Source organism: Anomaloglossus baeobatrachus, chromosome 4 (assembly GCF_048569485.1).
Source record: "Anomaloglossus baeobatrachus isolate aAnoBae1 chromosome 4, aAnoBae1.hap1, whole genome shotgun sequence".
Classification (NCBI taxonomy): Eukaryota; Metazoa; Chordata; class Amphibia; order Anura; family Aromobatidae; genus Anomaloglossus; species Anomaloglossus baeobatrachus.
Genome location: NC_134356.1, coordinates 380,668,075 through 380,684,848, shown reverse-complemented (window position 1 = coordinate 380,684,848; position 16,774 = coordinate 380,668,075). Strand labels below are relative to the sequence as shown.

At 38.6% G+C, this 16,774-nt stretch overlaps 1 protein-coding gene across 4 annotated transcripts in view; it reads left to right on the top strand.

Moving 5' to 3' along the window:
• The window catches only part of CACNA2D1 (calcium voltage-gated channel auxiliary subunit alpha2delta 1), a 1,186,557-nt gene extending 1,170,348 nt beyond the window's left edge, over window positions 1-16,209 (top strand). For all 4 annotated transcript variants that reach the window (XM_075345217.1, XM_075345220.1, XM_075345219.1 and 1 more), the window contains one exon: window positions 7,742-16,209. In XM_075345217.1, the coding sequence (XP_075201332.1) occupies window positions 7,742-7,858 (117 nt within the window). In that variant the 3' untranslated portion in view covers window positions 7,859-16,209. The remainder of the gene's footprint in view (window positions 1-7,741) is intronic.
• Window positions 16,210-16,774: the final 565 nt, after the last annotated feature.

The following is a 16,774-nucleotide window of genomic DNA, read 5'->3' as shown; positions in this document are numbered from 1 at the left end:
GGATGAATTCTGAAGTGTACTGGGATATACTTTCAGCCCAGATTCAGCCAAATGCCGCAAAGTTGATCGGACGCCGCTTCATAGTACAGATGGACAATGACCCCAAGCATACAGCCAAAGCTACCCAGGAGTTCATGAGTGCAAAAAAGTGGAACATTCTGCAATGGCCAAGTCAATCACCAGATCTTAACCCAATTGAGCATGCATTTCACTTGCTCAAATCCAGACTTAAGACGGAAAGACCCACAAACAAGCAAGACCTGAAGGCTGCGGCTGTAAAGGCCTGGCAAAGCATTAAGAAGGAGGAAACCCAGCGTTTGGTGATGTCCATGGGTTCCAGACTTAAGGCAGTGATTGCCTCCAAAGGATTCGCAACAAAATATTGAAAATAAAAATATTTTGTTTGGGTTTGGTTTATTTGTCCAATTACTTTTGACCTCCTAAAATGTGGAGTGTTTGTAAAGAAATGTGTACAATTCCTACAATTTCTATCAGATATTTATGTTCAAACCTTCAAATTAAACGTTACAATCTGCACTTTAATTCTGTTGTAGAGGTTTCATTTCAAATCCAATGTGGTGGCATGCAGAGCCCAACTCGCGAAAATTGTGTCACTGTCCAAATATTTCTGGACCTAACTGTATAAATATATGAGGGGACAGTACAGAGACCTTTCCAAAGATCTTTTTACACCTAGGCCTGCGACTGGAACACGGGGGCATCCGCTACGTCTTGAGGAAAGAAGGTTTAATCATAATCACAGACGAGGATTCTTTACTGTACGAGCAGTGAGACTATGGAACTCTCTGCCGCATGATGTTGTAATGAGTGATTCACTACTAACATTTAAGCAGAGCCTGGATGTCTTTCTTGAAAAATGTAATATTACCAGTTATGTATATTAGATTTTATGACAGGGTATTGATCCAGGGAACTAGTCTGATTGCCGGATGTGGAGTCAGGAAGGAAATTTTTTCCCCATTGGAACTTGTTTGCCACATTGGGGTTTTTTTTTGCCTTCCTCTGGATCAACATGTTAGGCTACGGGTTGAACTAGATGGACTTAGAGTCTCCCTTCAACCTTAAAACTATGATACTATGATACTATGATACAAACCAAATCTTTGAAGGGAATCTGTTAGAAGGTTTTTTTTTTAATCTGAGAACAACATATTATAGAGGCTGACAGCCTGATTTCAGCAATGTGTCACATACTAAGCTGCGTTGCTGTTTCAATAAAATCAGTGTTTTACCACCAGTAAATCACTATCATTATAGTAGTAGGTGTCTTGTGTCCCACAGTGAACTTCTGTATAACCTACTGTGTAACCACAGCCACACCTTTCAGTTAATATTCAGTGTACACGGAAAGCTGCCAATCAATGGTCTGGTCGTATTTAGGCGGGCTTTGCACGTTGCGACATCGCAAGCCGAAACTGCGATGTCGCACGCGATAGTCCCCGCCCCCGTCGCAGGTACGATATCTTGTGATAGCTGGCGTAGCAAAAATTATCACTATGCCAGCTTCACATGCACTCACCTGCCCTGCAACCGTCACTCTGGCCGGCGACCCGCCTCCTTCCTAAGGGGGCGGGTCGTGCGGCGTCATAGCGATGTCACACGGCAGGCGGCCAATAGAGGCGGAGGGGCGGAGATGAGCAGGATGTAAACATCCCGCCTACCTCCTTCCTTCCGCATTGTGGCCAGCGGCAGGTAGGAGATGTTCCTCGCTCCTGCGGCTTCATACACAGCAATGTGTGGTGCCTCAGGAACGAGGAACAACATCGTACCTGTCGCAGCACCGGCATTATGGAAATGTCGGAGCCTGCACCGATGATATGATAACGACGCTTTTGCGCTCATTCATCGTATCATCTAGGATTTACACACTACGACATCACAAGTGACGCCGGATGTGCGTCACTTTCGATAGTGTGCAAAGCCGCCCTTATACCGAGCTTTGTATTCTGAGCACTGCTAGCTCTAAGAAGAGAAAACTGTGATTGTATTAAATTACAGCATGCAAGAGGCACATCACTGAATCAGGGTCTCAGTCCCTACATCATTTTTCTCCCAGATTACATAGCAAAAACCTAGTTACAGGTTCCATAGTGGTTTTTGTTCTGTATATTGCTGTGTGAACGTATATTATCTTTTTTTATTTAGTTTTTGTGTATTTCTGTTATGGATTTTGAGTTAATTCATTTGTTAGTATTTTGAGTCTTTGCCCTGAGTAAATTGTCCCACTCCTCTAACTGCTTGCTAACTGCATGATAAATCATTGTGTTTGTCTTTCTTTATGCTTCCTTTTCTTTCTACATTCTGCCTTGCCTATAAATGATAGGATGAGCCTTTATGCACAGTGAATGCTGCTTCTTCAATGATGACTTCTATCTTCATTTTACTGCAAGTATTGGGGGATTGTTTCATAGATCTTTTTTAATGATTTTTAAGTGTGTTACAATGGAGATTTGTACGTTTCTGGGTTGATATCACTTCACTTTGTTGGAGATGCCTTATCTGTTATTATGAACCTATGCTACTCAATATAAGACATTCTACAAATACTGATCCACGTTATAGACTCCATTGTCTTAATTGGGGAAAATATATTTCTGTAATTGCTCACCTGCAAACCAGATAAACTGTAACCCAAAAGGTTTAGCAAGATTTGTGTAACTAATGTATTGCAATTTACAATATACATTACATATGCATCCAATGACTAGAGTGTTTGGGTCCAAAATTACAATACACACTCTAGCAATTTTGTATATATCATTAAATCCTTTTTGCATTACTGCTTTTCTACGTTTTTCTTTTTTTTTTTAGTTTTTTTTGTGGTACCATCAGTCACCGGCAGAGTTAACAACAGCGCTGTCATCCTGGGGGGCACCTGTACATTCACTAACAGTGCTGCATTTCCATGTATCTGGCCCTCCAGTGTGGCAGCAACACACCAGTAAAAAACTGATGCAAGATCAGATCCAATAGTTTAAAATGGAATATTTCATGTTCGTCTAGGGCTACATTGTTGCATTTTTTAACCTAGATCACCATTTTGCAATAAAAATTGGTTAAAAAAAATCAGATGACAACTGATGCTGATTTTGACATCTGTTGTAATCTATTAAAGGGGTGCTCCAAAGGCGAAATACATTTCCACTTAAATTCTTATCTCTTAAGTGCCATAAACTAAACTAATTTCTATTCTAATTGTATTAAAAATTCTCTACCATTCCTTAACTACACTATATAACTGCTGTAGTATTTTTTGTTCCCCTACTTCCTGTATGATGGTGCATGCTGAGATAATGAAGTGTCATCAGTAGAGATGAGGGAATACTGTTATATTCGTAATCGATATACTTGTAACAACTAATTTGTAATACTTGCATATTCATTCCGAATAGCGAGCACCATGCAAGTCAATGGGAAATGCGAGTAATTTTCTGCTGGACCCAACAAAGAGGTCTTGGGACCTGATGAAAAGGCTGAAATGTATGGGAAAGTGATTAAACTGAATGAGGAGAGCCTGGAGAATATGCCTCCATTCATTTCTGACTCATATGGTTTTTGGGATCACTTGAAGCCCCACGGAAGAACATTATATATGTCTGTCTATCTATCTATCTATCTATCTATCTATCTACCTACCTACCTATCTATCTATCTATCTATCCAGCTATCTATCTTTCTAGCTTTTGACTGCATGTAACCCTCCTTTCATTTTTTTGCGGTCCGCATAACAAAAAATGGAAGGCACACGAATGTAAAACGGACCGTATACAGAATGTAAAGGATGCGGTTGTCACACGGATGTGCATTGGTTAAAAGAATTAGCCCTATCAGCTGAGTCATGGTTGACGCAGGAAGTTCCCATCACAAGGGCCTCCAATGACAAATAGTAGTTAGGCTAGAGTAGGAGTACTGTCCTGGTTTGTCTGCCACTGCACAATGTGCATAGTGTTTACAACAATTAGCCCTATGGCCTGAGTCATGGTTGACGCAAAAAAGAAATGGCTTTATATGGCAAGAGGTGGATGCTAATAGCAGTAGTCAAAATGAACATTTTGGGGGAATTTTGTTTGGCTTGCTCTCATCTGGAGGGATTGCAAACTGTGGGGAAATCCAGTCCTTGTTGAATTTAATCAGAGTAAGTCTGTCTGCATTTTCTGTGGAGAGGTGGCAGCACCTATCAGTGATGATTGCCCCAGCAGAACACGCTTTGACATCACACTAGCAGCCGGGCAGGCCAACCCCTCCAAGCCATATAATGAGAGGTAGGGCCAAGTGTACGGTTACTTAAGTACCCCTTTACCATGTTGTGCAACTTCTCCTTCCTTAGCATTGTTACAGGCACAGATAGCCCTTGCTGATGTCCTGGTTTATTAAAAAGGGCCCATTTTGTTAACATTTTCCCCCCACCTCTGTTGGACCTGGTGTTGTTGTCTCTTCCCATTAATCCTAGGTGTTGAAAAATGCCGGTAACGTTGCCACCATCGTTGTCTGAGGGTGATGTTTTCATCAACTGATCTACAATGACAATCTTGAAGGATTCAATTGTGCAACCCTTTGGTGACTCCAAAGGGAGAGAAGAAAATTTGTACTTGTACCGTGGGTCCAGAAAGGTGGCCAACCAGTATAGGTTGTTGAATAAAATGTGTATCAAATGCCTTGTGGGCCAAGCTGCAAACAAGCAAAGGTTCTGTATCCCCATGAGGAGGAACAACACCCATCTTCTCCTCACACTCACTCGCCTCCTCCACCTCCTCCTATCCAGCCCATCCATGCTGGATAGACATGAAGCTGGGGTTGAGAGTACCCTGTGTAGCATTGGGAGTCCTCTGGATAGCACAGAAAATCAAATCTTCTTCCTCCTCATCCTTCTCATCATCACTCAGTGTTGCCTCAGAATTTTGACTGGGCTGGATAGTATCACCCATTGGGAAATCTGTCTCCATAGCCATATGCTGAGCAGTCAAAGCTTCCTCTTTGAGATTATGCAGTGATTGTTTCAACAGACAAAGCAGCGGGATGGTTAAGCTGACAATAGCCTGATCACTGCTCACAAGCTTGGTGTAGTGATCAAAGTTCTCACAAATCTCAGTAATCAACACCCACTCAACAGTTATGTGTGGTGGCTGACTCTGTCTGACGGGTATGTTGGAGATGGTATTGAGCTATTGCCCTCAGCTGCTTAGTAATCCTCGCCAACATATAGAATGTAGAGTTCCCCTGTGTGAGCAGGTCGCACATCAGTCAGTGACTTGGCAAATTAAAGCACTTTTGAAGCGCTGTAAGACCAGAAAAAGTGGTAGAGGAATGGTGGAAATGGGCACTAATACGGCGCACCTTCTCAACTAAATACAGCAAGTCAGGGTATGTTTTCATAAATTTCTGTTTGCTGTGCCTGTGCAATTGCACCTTGTGGGCAGGATGTATCAACACCTGCTTCCTGGACAGCAAATTGTGAAGTACATAGCACAGGCGACAAGGCAGTGGTTTGACTCGCAGATACAGATTTGGTACCCTAGTGTTCTGCCAACCTACTGGGGTGCTTGGCTGCCATGTGGTTCTGCACACTGGTGATGCTCAGGTCGCCGTTGCCTTGGCCTCTGCTGTACTTGATATGGCAGATGCTACATATTACAATATTTTTCACTGAAGGACTTTCAGAAAAAAAGTTCCAACCAGTGGATGAATGCCCTCTTTCCCTGACTTCGGCCACAGTGGGGGTGCTCTTGGGAACAGTTTACCCAGTTCTCACTCTGGGCAAACCACTATCCCTCAGTGCCTGTGTTGGTGCTACATATCCGTTTTCCTCTGTGTTGCCGTGCTGGCTATGCATGTCAACGGTCCAGGTCGGATCAGTGAACTCATCATTGACCACCTCGTCTTCCATCTCATCCTCCTTCTCACTTGAGATTGTAGGCTGTCCTGATGGCAACTGTGTCTCATCATCATCAGCCTCCACCGCTGGAGACAGTTAATCATGTTCCTCAAAGTGGCTTTCTTCTCACCATAGGTCCTCAAATACTTGCACATCAATGCACACCACCTCCTCACGTTTCTCTTCAATGCTGGCCTGGCGAGAGGCCAGAACCAACCAAAGGATACGTACACAAAACAGATCCTCAGAGTGGCCAAGCTTGGGGTCATATGTCTCCTGTGACTGATCATGGGGGGAGGAAGGAGGACTAGGTTGAGGACTGGATGGGCTAGCCTTCTGTGTATCCACAGTAGACTGTGTGGTAGTGGAAGATTGGTTGCTGCTTGACAAATGCAAAGAGGCCTTCTCTGCCATGCAAGACAGAATCTGCTCTTGCTCTTCTGGCTTCCACACACTTTTACATTCTAGACCGGGAAATTTGGCAAGTAACATGGTGGGTGCATCAACCTTCTTCTGACCTGACACAGACTCAGTGCCTTGTCGCTCACCACTGACAACAACATGCCCACGCCCACGCCCTGTCCCTTAAGAACTGCCTTTTTTGTCATTTCTGGTTTGCTGACATATTTGAAGATGTTGATAGCACAAGCCTAGCAAACTTGGACTCCAAAAATATTGTGGAGAAAGTACAAGTGAGTACTTTGTACCAGGCAGCACTGATTTCTAGAGTCCTGATTTGTAATTATTTGCAAAAGCCACTAGCAACGTATGAATGTGGCTTGCTGTGGACAGACAGCACAAGTCAGGCTGTGAAACCCTAACTATTGTGGAAACAGGAATGGTGCTTTACTGTATCAGGCAGCATTGATTGCTAAAGTCCTGCTTTGTAATTATTTACAAAAGCTGCTGGCAACGAATGAATGTGGGTGATCTGAATGCCACAAGTCAGGGCTGAGCTCACAAGTCAGTTGAGGTCACTGAGTTCAGAGACCTTCATCACCTGGTAGAGATTCAAGTTAGTTCTGAAATTTATACACCATTTTACTGCAGCAAATCTATATCTCCTGCCAAAAAATTGCATCAAAACCACATGTGTTATTATGCAGTTTTCATTTTTTGCCTGAAATGCAGATTGGGTGCAAGAATATGGTGTATAATTTTCAGCATCAAATCCGCATCTCTTGGCAAAAAATGGGTTTTTTTGTCAAGATATGCAGATCTGTAAACTTAGTGACCTCACCTGAGGTCAGTTCACTGAGTCTAATGTGGGAAACTTCAGCTGTGACCACAAATAAACTGAGTGACATCACAGCTCATCACTATGGCTCAGTCAATCTCTACCTGAAGCCATAGCATGTGGACATAGTCTGTGCTTGTGTGCTGTGACTTCAGTAATGTAGCAGTGCTGAAATCATCATGGGACCTTATGTGGATTACGTCGGAACTGGGTGTTTGTGGTTTATGTTTGCCAGACACCTCTTGTGTAAATTAGTTAGAGGGAAACAAAACAATTAGCAGTAAAGTTTAACCTATCAGATTAATCTATTTAAAAAAAGTCTAGATATTCATGAGTGCTATAGGAAATCAAGCACAAATTTCCTGTATAAAGAAAAACTGTCTGACGGTCAGATCGGTGGCCGTGTAATGGCCTGGTTGATAGTAAAATGGGTAGCCATGTAGAGTCATTTGAGTGGTTGACCCCAAATATAATACCCTTATGCCACATTGGCTTTTTATTGAAACTCTATTTAATCTGACTAGTAAATTGTGTTGCCTTTTTATCTGAAGTATATAAAGATATTCATGGTATTTTAGTTTCTTCATTGCTTTTTCTTTCTTTTCTTATAGGAGGATGACAGTGATTGTGGTGGTGTTTCTGGTTTAACTCCTTCGCTATGGTCCATGATAGGCATTCAATTTGTCCTGCTCTGGCTTTTATCCGGTACTAATCATTGTCAATTATGACCCTGAAAACCAAAATCTACATTTCTTAATTCAACATCCTGCCAAAAGATTAACCTTGGATTTACCTTAAATGAGGTCACTTATTGGAGACAATTGAAGAATGGCTGTGTCTATGCTGTGACTTATTCATCTGTGACAGATTCACAGAGACACCTACAAAGTCTGCATGTCGGAGTGTCAAATCCTCAGTGGCAACATGTGTGAATGCTGCATCATCTATGCCATCGGAAAAAGAAATCTACAGTAAATGTGCTTTATTGAACAAACTATGATGATCTCTTTGTTGCATCGTCAATGACTTTATGTAAAAGGGCTCCCTTTAATATTGCTTCTGTACAACATGATTTGTAAAATTTATTTGACCTTCAGTTTGTTGCACCCCAGCCCTAAATGCGTCTACTTGTGTACATCAAATCTATTTTATTATTGTGCACTGTGTTTAGAAGAGCACTAATGCTTTTAATATATAAATGTATGTGGAAAAAGCTGGAATGCTCCTGTTTTAGTCAAGTGCAAATATATTGGTTAGTCTTCTTAAAAAACAAAAAAATAACAAAAACAAAAAAACAAACTGAAATGCCTTATATTGTATATTGAATGGCTTGATTTGCCAAATGAGAGTACAAACACAAAGACGTATATACTCAAATAGTTTTCTGAGCATCAAATATCAAAAGATGAATAAGTGTATACTGTATCACATTGCATATACATTTGGTCGGTGTTTGAGAGCTTGATCTTTGTGAATCTCATTGGGTGGCGTGTAAATCTTTTCAACTCTAGTTTTGTACATGTGATTCGTATATCAAGGCTAACCAAACTTTCTTAAGACTGAAAAGTATTCAGTGGGAAATATTTTGGTTTGGAAATCTACCAATGGTATTTAGCATGCTCATGCTGCTGCTATTTTATTTTTATTTTTCGTTAGAATGAAATTTGTAGTCTTTTCTGAGTGAATATATTGTTGTGTGAAAACCTAAGGACTGCAATATGATGCTATTGCTAATCAATTTGCTTTCATAATGACTTTCCAAGCGCAATCTGCAGTTTAATACAGATAGTGTAAATGAATGTAGTGGAAGGGTATCGATGTAGAGTATGATATCAAACATTTATTTATGCTCTTATTTGCCTTTTATAGTCAACTGCATAAAATCTGAAGGATCTTTAACATCTAAAACTGATGGCTGATGCATGATGTAGCAAGTACAATAGATGGTGAATACCCAATATCAATAATTTAATTATTTTTGGAGTTTGATTTCCTATTTTTGCCTGTCAAAACCATCCTTTCGGGGAGTTTGTCATGCAATCTACTACTGATATGAAATCAAGCAAATACTTGAAATTTGGTTAGAGTTAGTTAAACAGATTCACAAGACACTGGGTCACTAGTTCATGGCTTCCAGACCATGGTACTGACCTATGGGTACGCTCACACGAGCGTATGAATTGGACGAGTGCAATGCGAGAAAATCTCGTATTGCACTTGGACCAATGTAAGTCAATAATGCAGAGCAGTTGGTTAGCTTTTTTCTCATCCAGATTCTGGATGAGAGAAAAGTTGCAACATGCTGCGATTTTCTGCAGAAATCGTCTGTGACTCGCCAATACAAGTCAATGGGTGCGAGAAAAAACAGACGCCACACGGACCATTCTAGAGTCATCCGCTTTTATGGATAGATTGCTATCATTAGCACAGAACACTGTAAATGGTCCTGTAAATGACTGTAAATGACTAATAGCTGCTGAGAAAAAAATGGATTGCACACTAGCAGCACAAGGACAGCAAATGGATAATACACGGATGACAAATGAGGAAAAATTCACCCACTTCCACAGCACTGGTAGTACACACTGAATACCATACAGATACCACTCATCCGAGTCTCCTGGACTAGAATGAGACCATTTTTCATACGTTTGTGTGAATCCAGCCTATCTGCCAGAATAGCCGACATCTCTTCTGATTACTCTTGGGCATGACATTGTGCCAGGGCCTGCTAATCAAAAGAGGCACTTGGGATGCCAGCTATTTGGAAGATCGCTGTTAAATCAGTATCCTTTGAATCTTTTTGATTATCTCTAATTGTTACCTATTATTTTTGAAAATTAAAAAATAAAAAGATTGTATAAAAAATATTTATTTTACTATTTGTTCAATTCTAAATAACAGGATATTTAATTTTAACGTAATCAAGAAAACTATAAGTTAGACACAAAATTTGAACCAGTTTGTGTCCTTGATAAATCAAAACTTTTGAAAAATATGTTAAAAATGCATTTACTTAAAAAAAATTCTTGTAAACTGAGCTAAGATTTAGCTTTGTCCTAATTGTTATCAGAGACAATATTCAACAAAACCCAAGTTAACAAAAATAATAGCCACATAAATTATAATACTACTAACATGTAATCATTTAAAAATGCAGATACATAAAAAATGTGCAAATTTCCTTTTTAGTTAACTATCTTTTTTTGTTCTCTTTGGTATTTGTAGTCATACAACTAACATTTAAAGTTAAATGCGTGTATTTTATAAAGACTAGTGTAGAATATTCAAAATGTATTTATTATGTATAATTAAAGAGTAAAATATGAAGAAACAATTTAACAAATTTATATTTCATTTCACCCTTTAATTTGTCATATTACTATTGACTTGTGAATTTCCTACTCATTTTATTGAGGGTTTTGGTTTTTCAATACATTGTGACTTCTTAAAAAATAAATAAAAGAAAAATTAAAAATAAACTGATAGTGGAAACACTTAAATGCATTCAATACTTTTAAAGATTTCTGGTGAAATATACTAAAAAAAAATTTGCCGCAAAATTCTAGCCCAAACAGATTCATAGAAATATATTGACCAGTGATGAGCAAATATATTCAAGTGGAATTGAATTATACTCAAATATTACAAAAATATACGTTCACCAAAATGTAGATTTCTTTGTAATTAGATTCTTTTCGAATTCAGAGGCTGCATTTTGTTGAACTGTAAAGGAGCATCTATAGGATGAAAAAAAATAATTAAAAAAAAAATTGAATTGACCTTATCACTCACCTCTCTTGCTCCTTGGCTCCTCAACATCACCCTTCTGGAACTCTGTGCATCTTCTTATCAAGGCTACCAAGCATGAAATTTCAAGGTAATTTCAAACTAGGAACTTCTGCTTCATGTTGTGATGTCAAAATACTTTAACCTTATACCCGCTTGGAAAATGCCAGGCCTCATCAAAGCCAGAAGTCCTAGTCTAGCATGAAGAGTCCAGGGGATTTGGCATTTGGCGCCAATAAGGAGACGATTCACCAAGAATCATATGGGTGACAGTGAGGAGCGGAATGGCCTGAGAATTGAGTGGTAAGGTAAGTATCAAGATTTTTTTTTAAATTTTGCATCTTACAATTCTTTTTCTCTGAGATATGGACAGATCCCAGAGAATGGAATGAGGCATTTAACTTTTGGAGAATAACTTTGCTGTGAGTCGAATTTCCTGAAAAAAATCCAGGCGAACAGGTGAATTCAAATCTTGCCAGATCTGCTCATCTCTAGTGTTGATAATAATTATATAGAAAGTAAACAAAAAAAAACTAAAATCGGTCATCTTTATTGAGCATTCATTCATATCCCTAAAAATGGGTTCTGATTACGCCAAATAAATTGTGTAAGCATGAAACCATAAAAGAGAATAAAACTGGCTTGCAGAAATATAAAGTCTGGATAGTTGGCAGGCCATGGTTTTAATGAATGGAAGCTGTGCCCTAATAATTTTTAATTGGAGTAATGTTATCCTATAATAATTTCACCCCCGTGTTCTTTTTTGTATACGGAAGTCTACTGTTTGTTAAACTTTTTAAATGGCTGATGAACATCTGCTTTTATAAATATAAGAGCCAAAGTCTTTTTGTACCACCGCCAAATACCATATGCTGTACTAACTTTATAGTTTTATTGTAAACTTAGAAATAATTATTTATTGACCACCATGCCCATTGTTTCAGACATACTTTGAAAGCAGTATAAATGGCAGTGTGATCAAAATGATTTTCAGCATTTGTATAGATAAAATAGTTGTAATGAATGTGAATTTTCATCTGAACAAAAAAAGAAAAACAAAAAAATCTGAAAAAAATACAAATGGTCAAGTTGAATATAAGAAAAGTGAATTTTCTTTGTCTTGCTTGCTTTTTTAAGCTTTGTTTAGAATGGTACTAAATATGTGTCTACACATGATATTTCTTGATATGGTTAATATCCAAGGAATATAGTGTACAATATAATTATTTTTAATTACAAATCATCAGGTGTTAAATGACTGATAAAATGTTTTGCTAAGGAGTAACTTTTAATTAATTTATTTATTTTTTAATGATAAGTAGCAGATTGATGGAAAACACAGTCCTAAGACAATTTTCTTACTGAAGGAGTTGTCTGGTCCAATTCCACAAGTCTGTACTCATTCTACGTGTCACTCTGTGTCTGCAAACTTGTGAATCCTCACTGTGCACTCACACTGTGAAGATTTGCCAGTGTCAGAGCCAAGAATGTAGGTCACCAGTCTGCAAGTATGCAACATGCATACTTCCGGAGAGAATCGAACTAGATGGTTGCAGCCTCACTCAATACACTTGCATTGAGCAAGACAGCATCCCTCTAGTTAGATTCTGGCCAGGAGTCTGCATATTGCATACTGTCAGACAGGGGTCCTCCGTTCCCGGCTTTGACCCCAGAGAATCCTAAGTGCACAGTGCATTCAATGTGAGTATTTACAAATCTGCTGTACTATAGCGTAACACATAGATGAACTGCAGACTTGTGTATTTAGACCAGAAAACTTTCTTTAGGCCGCTCAGTAATTAGCTGCTCAGAAATCAGAAGTGCTAAGCTCCCAATTGAGTACACACAAGGCGGAACATATGGACTTTCTATTGAGCCTCTCACTGCTCTCTGCGTGCACTCAGGTAGAAGCTCAAATCAAGCATCTTTAGAGCAACTTTCTGAGCAATGGCTTTTTTGAGTGATTGGTGAAGGACTCAAGACCTGAACCACAACTGACATGCTGTTATGTAATACCTAAAGTTAAAACAAAAAAAGCTCTTTAATAAACTCTTTCTTTTTATTTCATACACAACTTAAATTATGTCCACACCAGCCTTTGTCTTCACATTTTTTAAATGTTACATTTAGGGTAAGGAACATGTAGATTGATGCCATAATGCTTAAAATGGGCTGTCTGGCCTTTGATGAAAGCCTGCATTCACTCTGTGACTGCAAACTTCTGAATTCTTACAACATGCACACTGTCAGGATTCTCCAGTGTTGCCGGCGAAAGTGGGCAGCCACAAGACAGCAAATATGTGATTTGCATACTTGCGGTCACATACTGACTAGATATGCTAAATCATGCTAAATAGAAAACTGTAAGGTGTAGCTTTCCAGGAACAATGCTATTATTGTCCATAAGCCGTGTATGATATTGTAGCTCCTCTCTATTCTAAAGAATAGAGACCTTTTCTCTTAAGCTGGACAACCCCTTTAATAGTATTTTATATAACATATCAATAATTATATAAAAAAGGTAGAAAGTAGTAACAAAATGATAGTAAAATATTACTGAATATGTATTTACTATGATGGTTTGATGAGCAGACAGAATTGCTGATATAGCAGTGATACAACATTATACCAAAAACATCCTTGTATGTGTCATAACAAACTAATTTATTTCCTATTATTTGACATGCGATAAAAAAAATATTTATATTGTGATAACAACATTTTCTAATACAGTTTTACCTTTTCATGTTATGAAACCTTTATACTTGTCTATATAACTTGTATTCATATGGGAATTTGCATCATTAGAAAATTGAATATATACAGTTTTTATTTTTTTTATATATATTTCTCCACTTACAGTAGCGGAATTAAGATACCACAATACTTTTATCAAAACTAGTCCAAGTAGAAGAAATTGCCCATAGCAACCAGTCAGCGTATACTCATCATAAAAGCAGAAATCTAATTGGGTGCTCTGCACTAGGGGGGCAACTTCCTCCCCATTGGATATATACATAGCTAAAAGCTCTCTCTTAAGATCAGGTGTGTCTATATAGCCCAAAATGAGCTCTCCAGGCTGTGAAGACCGTTATAGACAGCTTCACTCTCCCATTATAAATTATGAATTTTCCCCACATGTGTGAATTTTTAAGAGGCTGGTGTAAAGTCATAGTAATATGTATCAAGGAAGTCCCTGGAAAAACAGGAAGGAGGGTGCACCCCAAGGAGGGTAAGGCAAGAGTGCTGTAGTGCATTGCAGAGGGTTGTATAGAGGAACAACAATAAAGAGAATTCTCAGTAAATGGGCACAAAGGATATGATAAAAACCAAGTACCAGAGAGAGTTTACTGTCCGCTAAAAGACCCCCATTTTTTATACAAATTGGCCAGTTAGGATTGATCAGTCAACAGAAAGGATAGCACTGTAAGTTCACAATCTGCTAGGTACTGCTTGGTTCCTTATTTACGAACTGAGCTATGATCCTCATCCTGTTCTTTACATGAGTGCTGTACCCCTTGGTATCTTATTTCTAAGGAAGAGCATGCTTGTTACTCCAAGGATAGTTGGAGCTTTCACTGATTGTTTTTAATGTTGCTTTTCTCTCTTCATAGATCCCCTGACAATGTGTGCCCCATTGCCACCTATAGCTACATAACCCATGCTGCCCACTGTTCTTATTCCTCATTCCTTACCTCTCTATAAATGGATTGTTTTCCATTGTGTGCCCCTGTTGCCCCTTTTGGGCTACATAGCCCTTGCTACCTTGTGTTCTTATACCTCATTCCTTGCCTTCCTTTTAATGGACTATTTGCCATTGTGTGCCCCTGTTGCCTCTTTTGAGCCATATAGCCCTTGCTACCTTGTGTTCTTCTACCTGAGTCCTTAAGATAGGCTTGCTGTTTTGCATCCTGTCTTGTCCATCCTCCTACTAAAATAGCCATTGACAGCTTCTGTCTCCCTGCCCCACCTACACAGAACCTGTACCATAGTCCACCCCTCAATGGTCAATTTTTAAGGCCCCTTCAATTACAGAATCCAAAAAAGTGCCCTGTCATTATGTGGTTTATTTTTGCCCCTGCCCCTCACCAAAAATAACCCCTGCAAGAATGTGGTCTTTTATCACCTCTGCTCACCTTAGAGATACTTGCAAATCTTTAGTCTGCCATCTTTGGTGAGTAAATGGCATAAACAAATTCAAAATAACAAATGTTGAGAGTTTTTTACATTTCCACAAAATAATGATTTACATTAAATGCTAACAAAAAGGAGACAGTTGTACTCTGTGGTGCTAAGATATGTGGAACAATTAATATGGGGATATAGACATGCATTACTGCTATGAAAAAAGCGTGTAAAAGTTGAGATACTTAGCGCACAAAATTGGCCAGATTTTATGTGAGCCCAACAGCCAGTGGCAAGGTGACCTCATTTTTGTTTAGTCTCTATCAAACTAATGCCTCTGTTTGGGTTAAAAAAACCAACAATTATGGGTGCACAGGAACCTGCAAATGGAGAATTAAAATCGCCTGAGGCTGAAGAGCAGGAGTGCTCAATCAGAAGGCATAACCCTGTAATCTAAGGAAAAGACTAATGGCACTACATTACAGTAAATGCTAATATATGCTAATGTATATAGTCCAAAATATGTATTTACATTTGTTTGAAAATTGAACTGTGGGATATAAGTGAGTACAATATGACAATGCAGCCCTCAGACCAAAGAAAAGTGTATACCCTTGCTATAGACAATTTTTTTTTCCTTGCATTAGTTTTGATAAACCTCCTTAAATTTATTCAACACCATTATTAGAGAGGGAGTAGTGATTTTGTTGTTTACATTTTATAAGTGAACACATTCAATAATGTTATCTATGCTATATTACAGGGAAACTATTTTCAGACATTTTAATATGTTTATTATATTTATGTAGTAATTTTTTTATTGGGAAAATCTATTATTTTACTGGTAATCACTTTAGTCACTACATAAAGTAAATGTTCTCTTCTGTTTCAAGGTTGTAAATAAATGACTTGCCTAAGAACAGGAAAATGCAATTTACTGGTAACTGCTAGCCAAAAAAATGAAGTATAGCATTGTATATTTAATTTACATAGAAAAAGCCAGCATCACTGCCAAACCATTGAATGTAGTTTCTGTTTATAGTTACATTGTAGCAAACTCATTTAGTATATCTTGTACTGTATAGTCATTTTGATTTCTACCATGTGTATTCCCTTCTTGTTTCTTTACTAATAAGCTTCCAAGGTTTATACTGCATTTAGACAATTCACTATTAAGTGACCTTTTGCACCTCTAGTGTAACATTTTCATGAAACATTTTTAATAAAGACGCCATCTCATTATCATCCATTAAAGATTAAACTTGAGAAAATTGCATGAACTTAATTGTGATGTTTTCAGATGAGGACTTAGTAAAAAAAAATATGGAACCTCGAAATGTAAATTTCTTTTACATACATGTGTTATTGTTGTAAGCCTGATATGGTGAGGCCATGATGATCACCAACATTGAGTATCAACAACACCAAAAAAGCATTTGCTACTTTAAATTTGTCAAATTCTCTATTTATTGGTCACTGTATAGACAATTGTTAAAGAGATTGTCTGGGAATTTAACAATGATGACCTTTCCTCAGGATAGGTCATAAATGTCTGATTGGTGGCGACGCAACATCCGGCACCCCTGCTGATCAGTTTCTCTTGGTGCTCCATAAACTGTGTTGTGGCCACGGCTGGGTACTGCATATTTGCCCAATCCCAATATTTGAATCACTAGGGAGTGGGCGTGCAGTACTTAGCCGTGGCCACTATTCCATTGATAGAGGTTGCT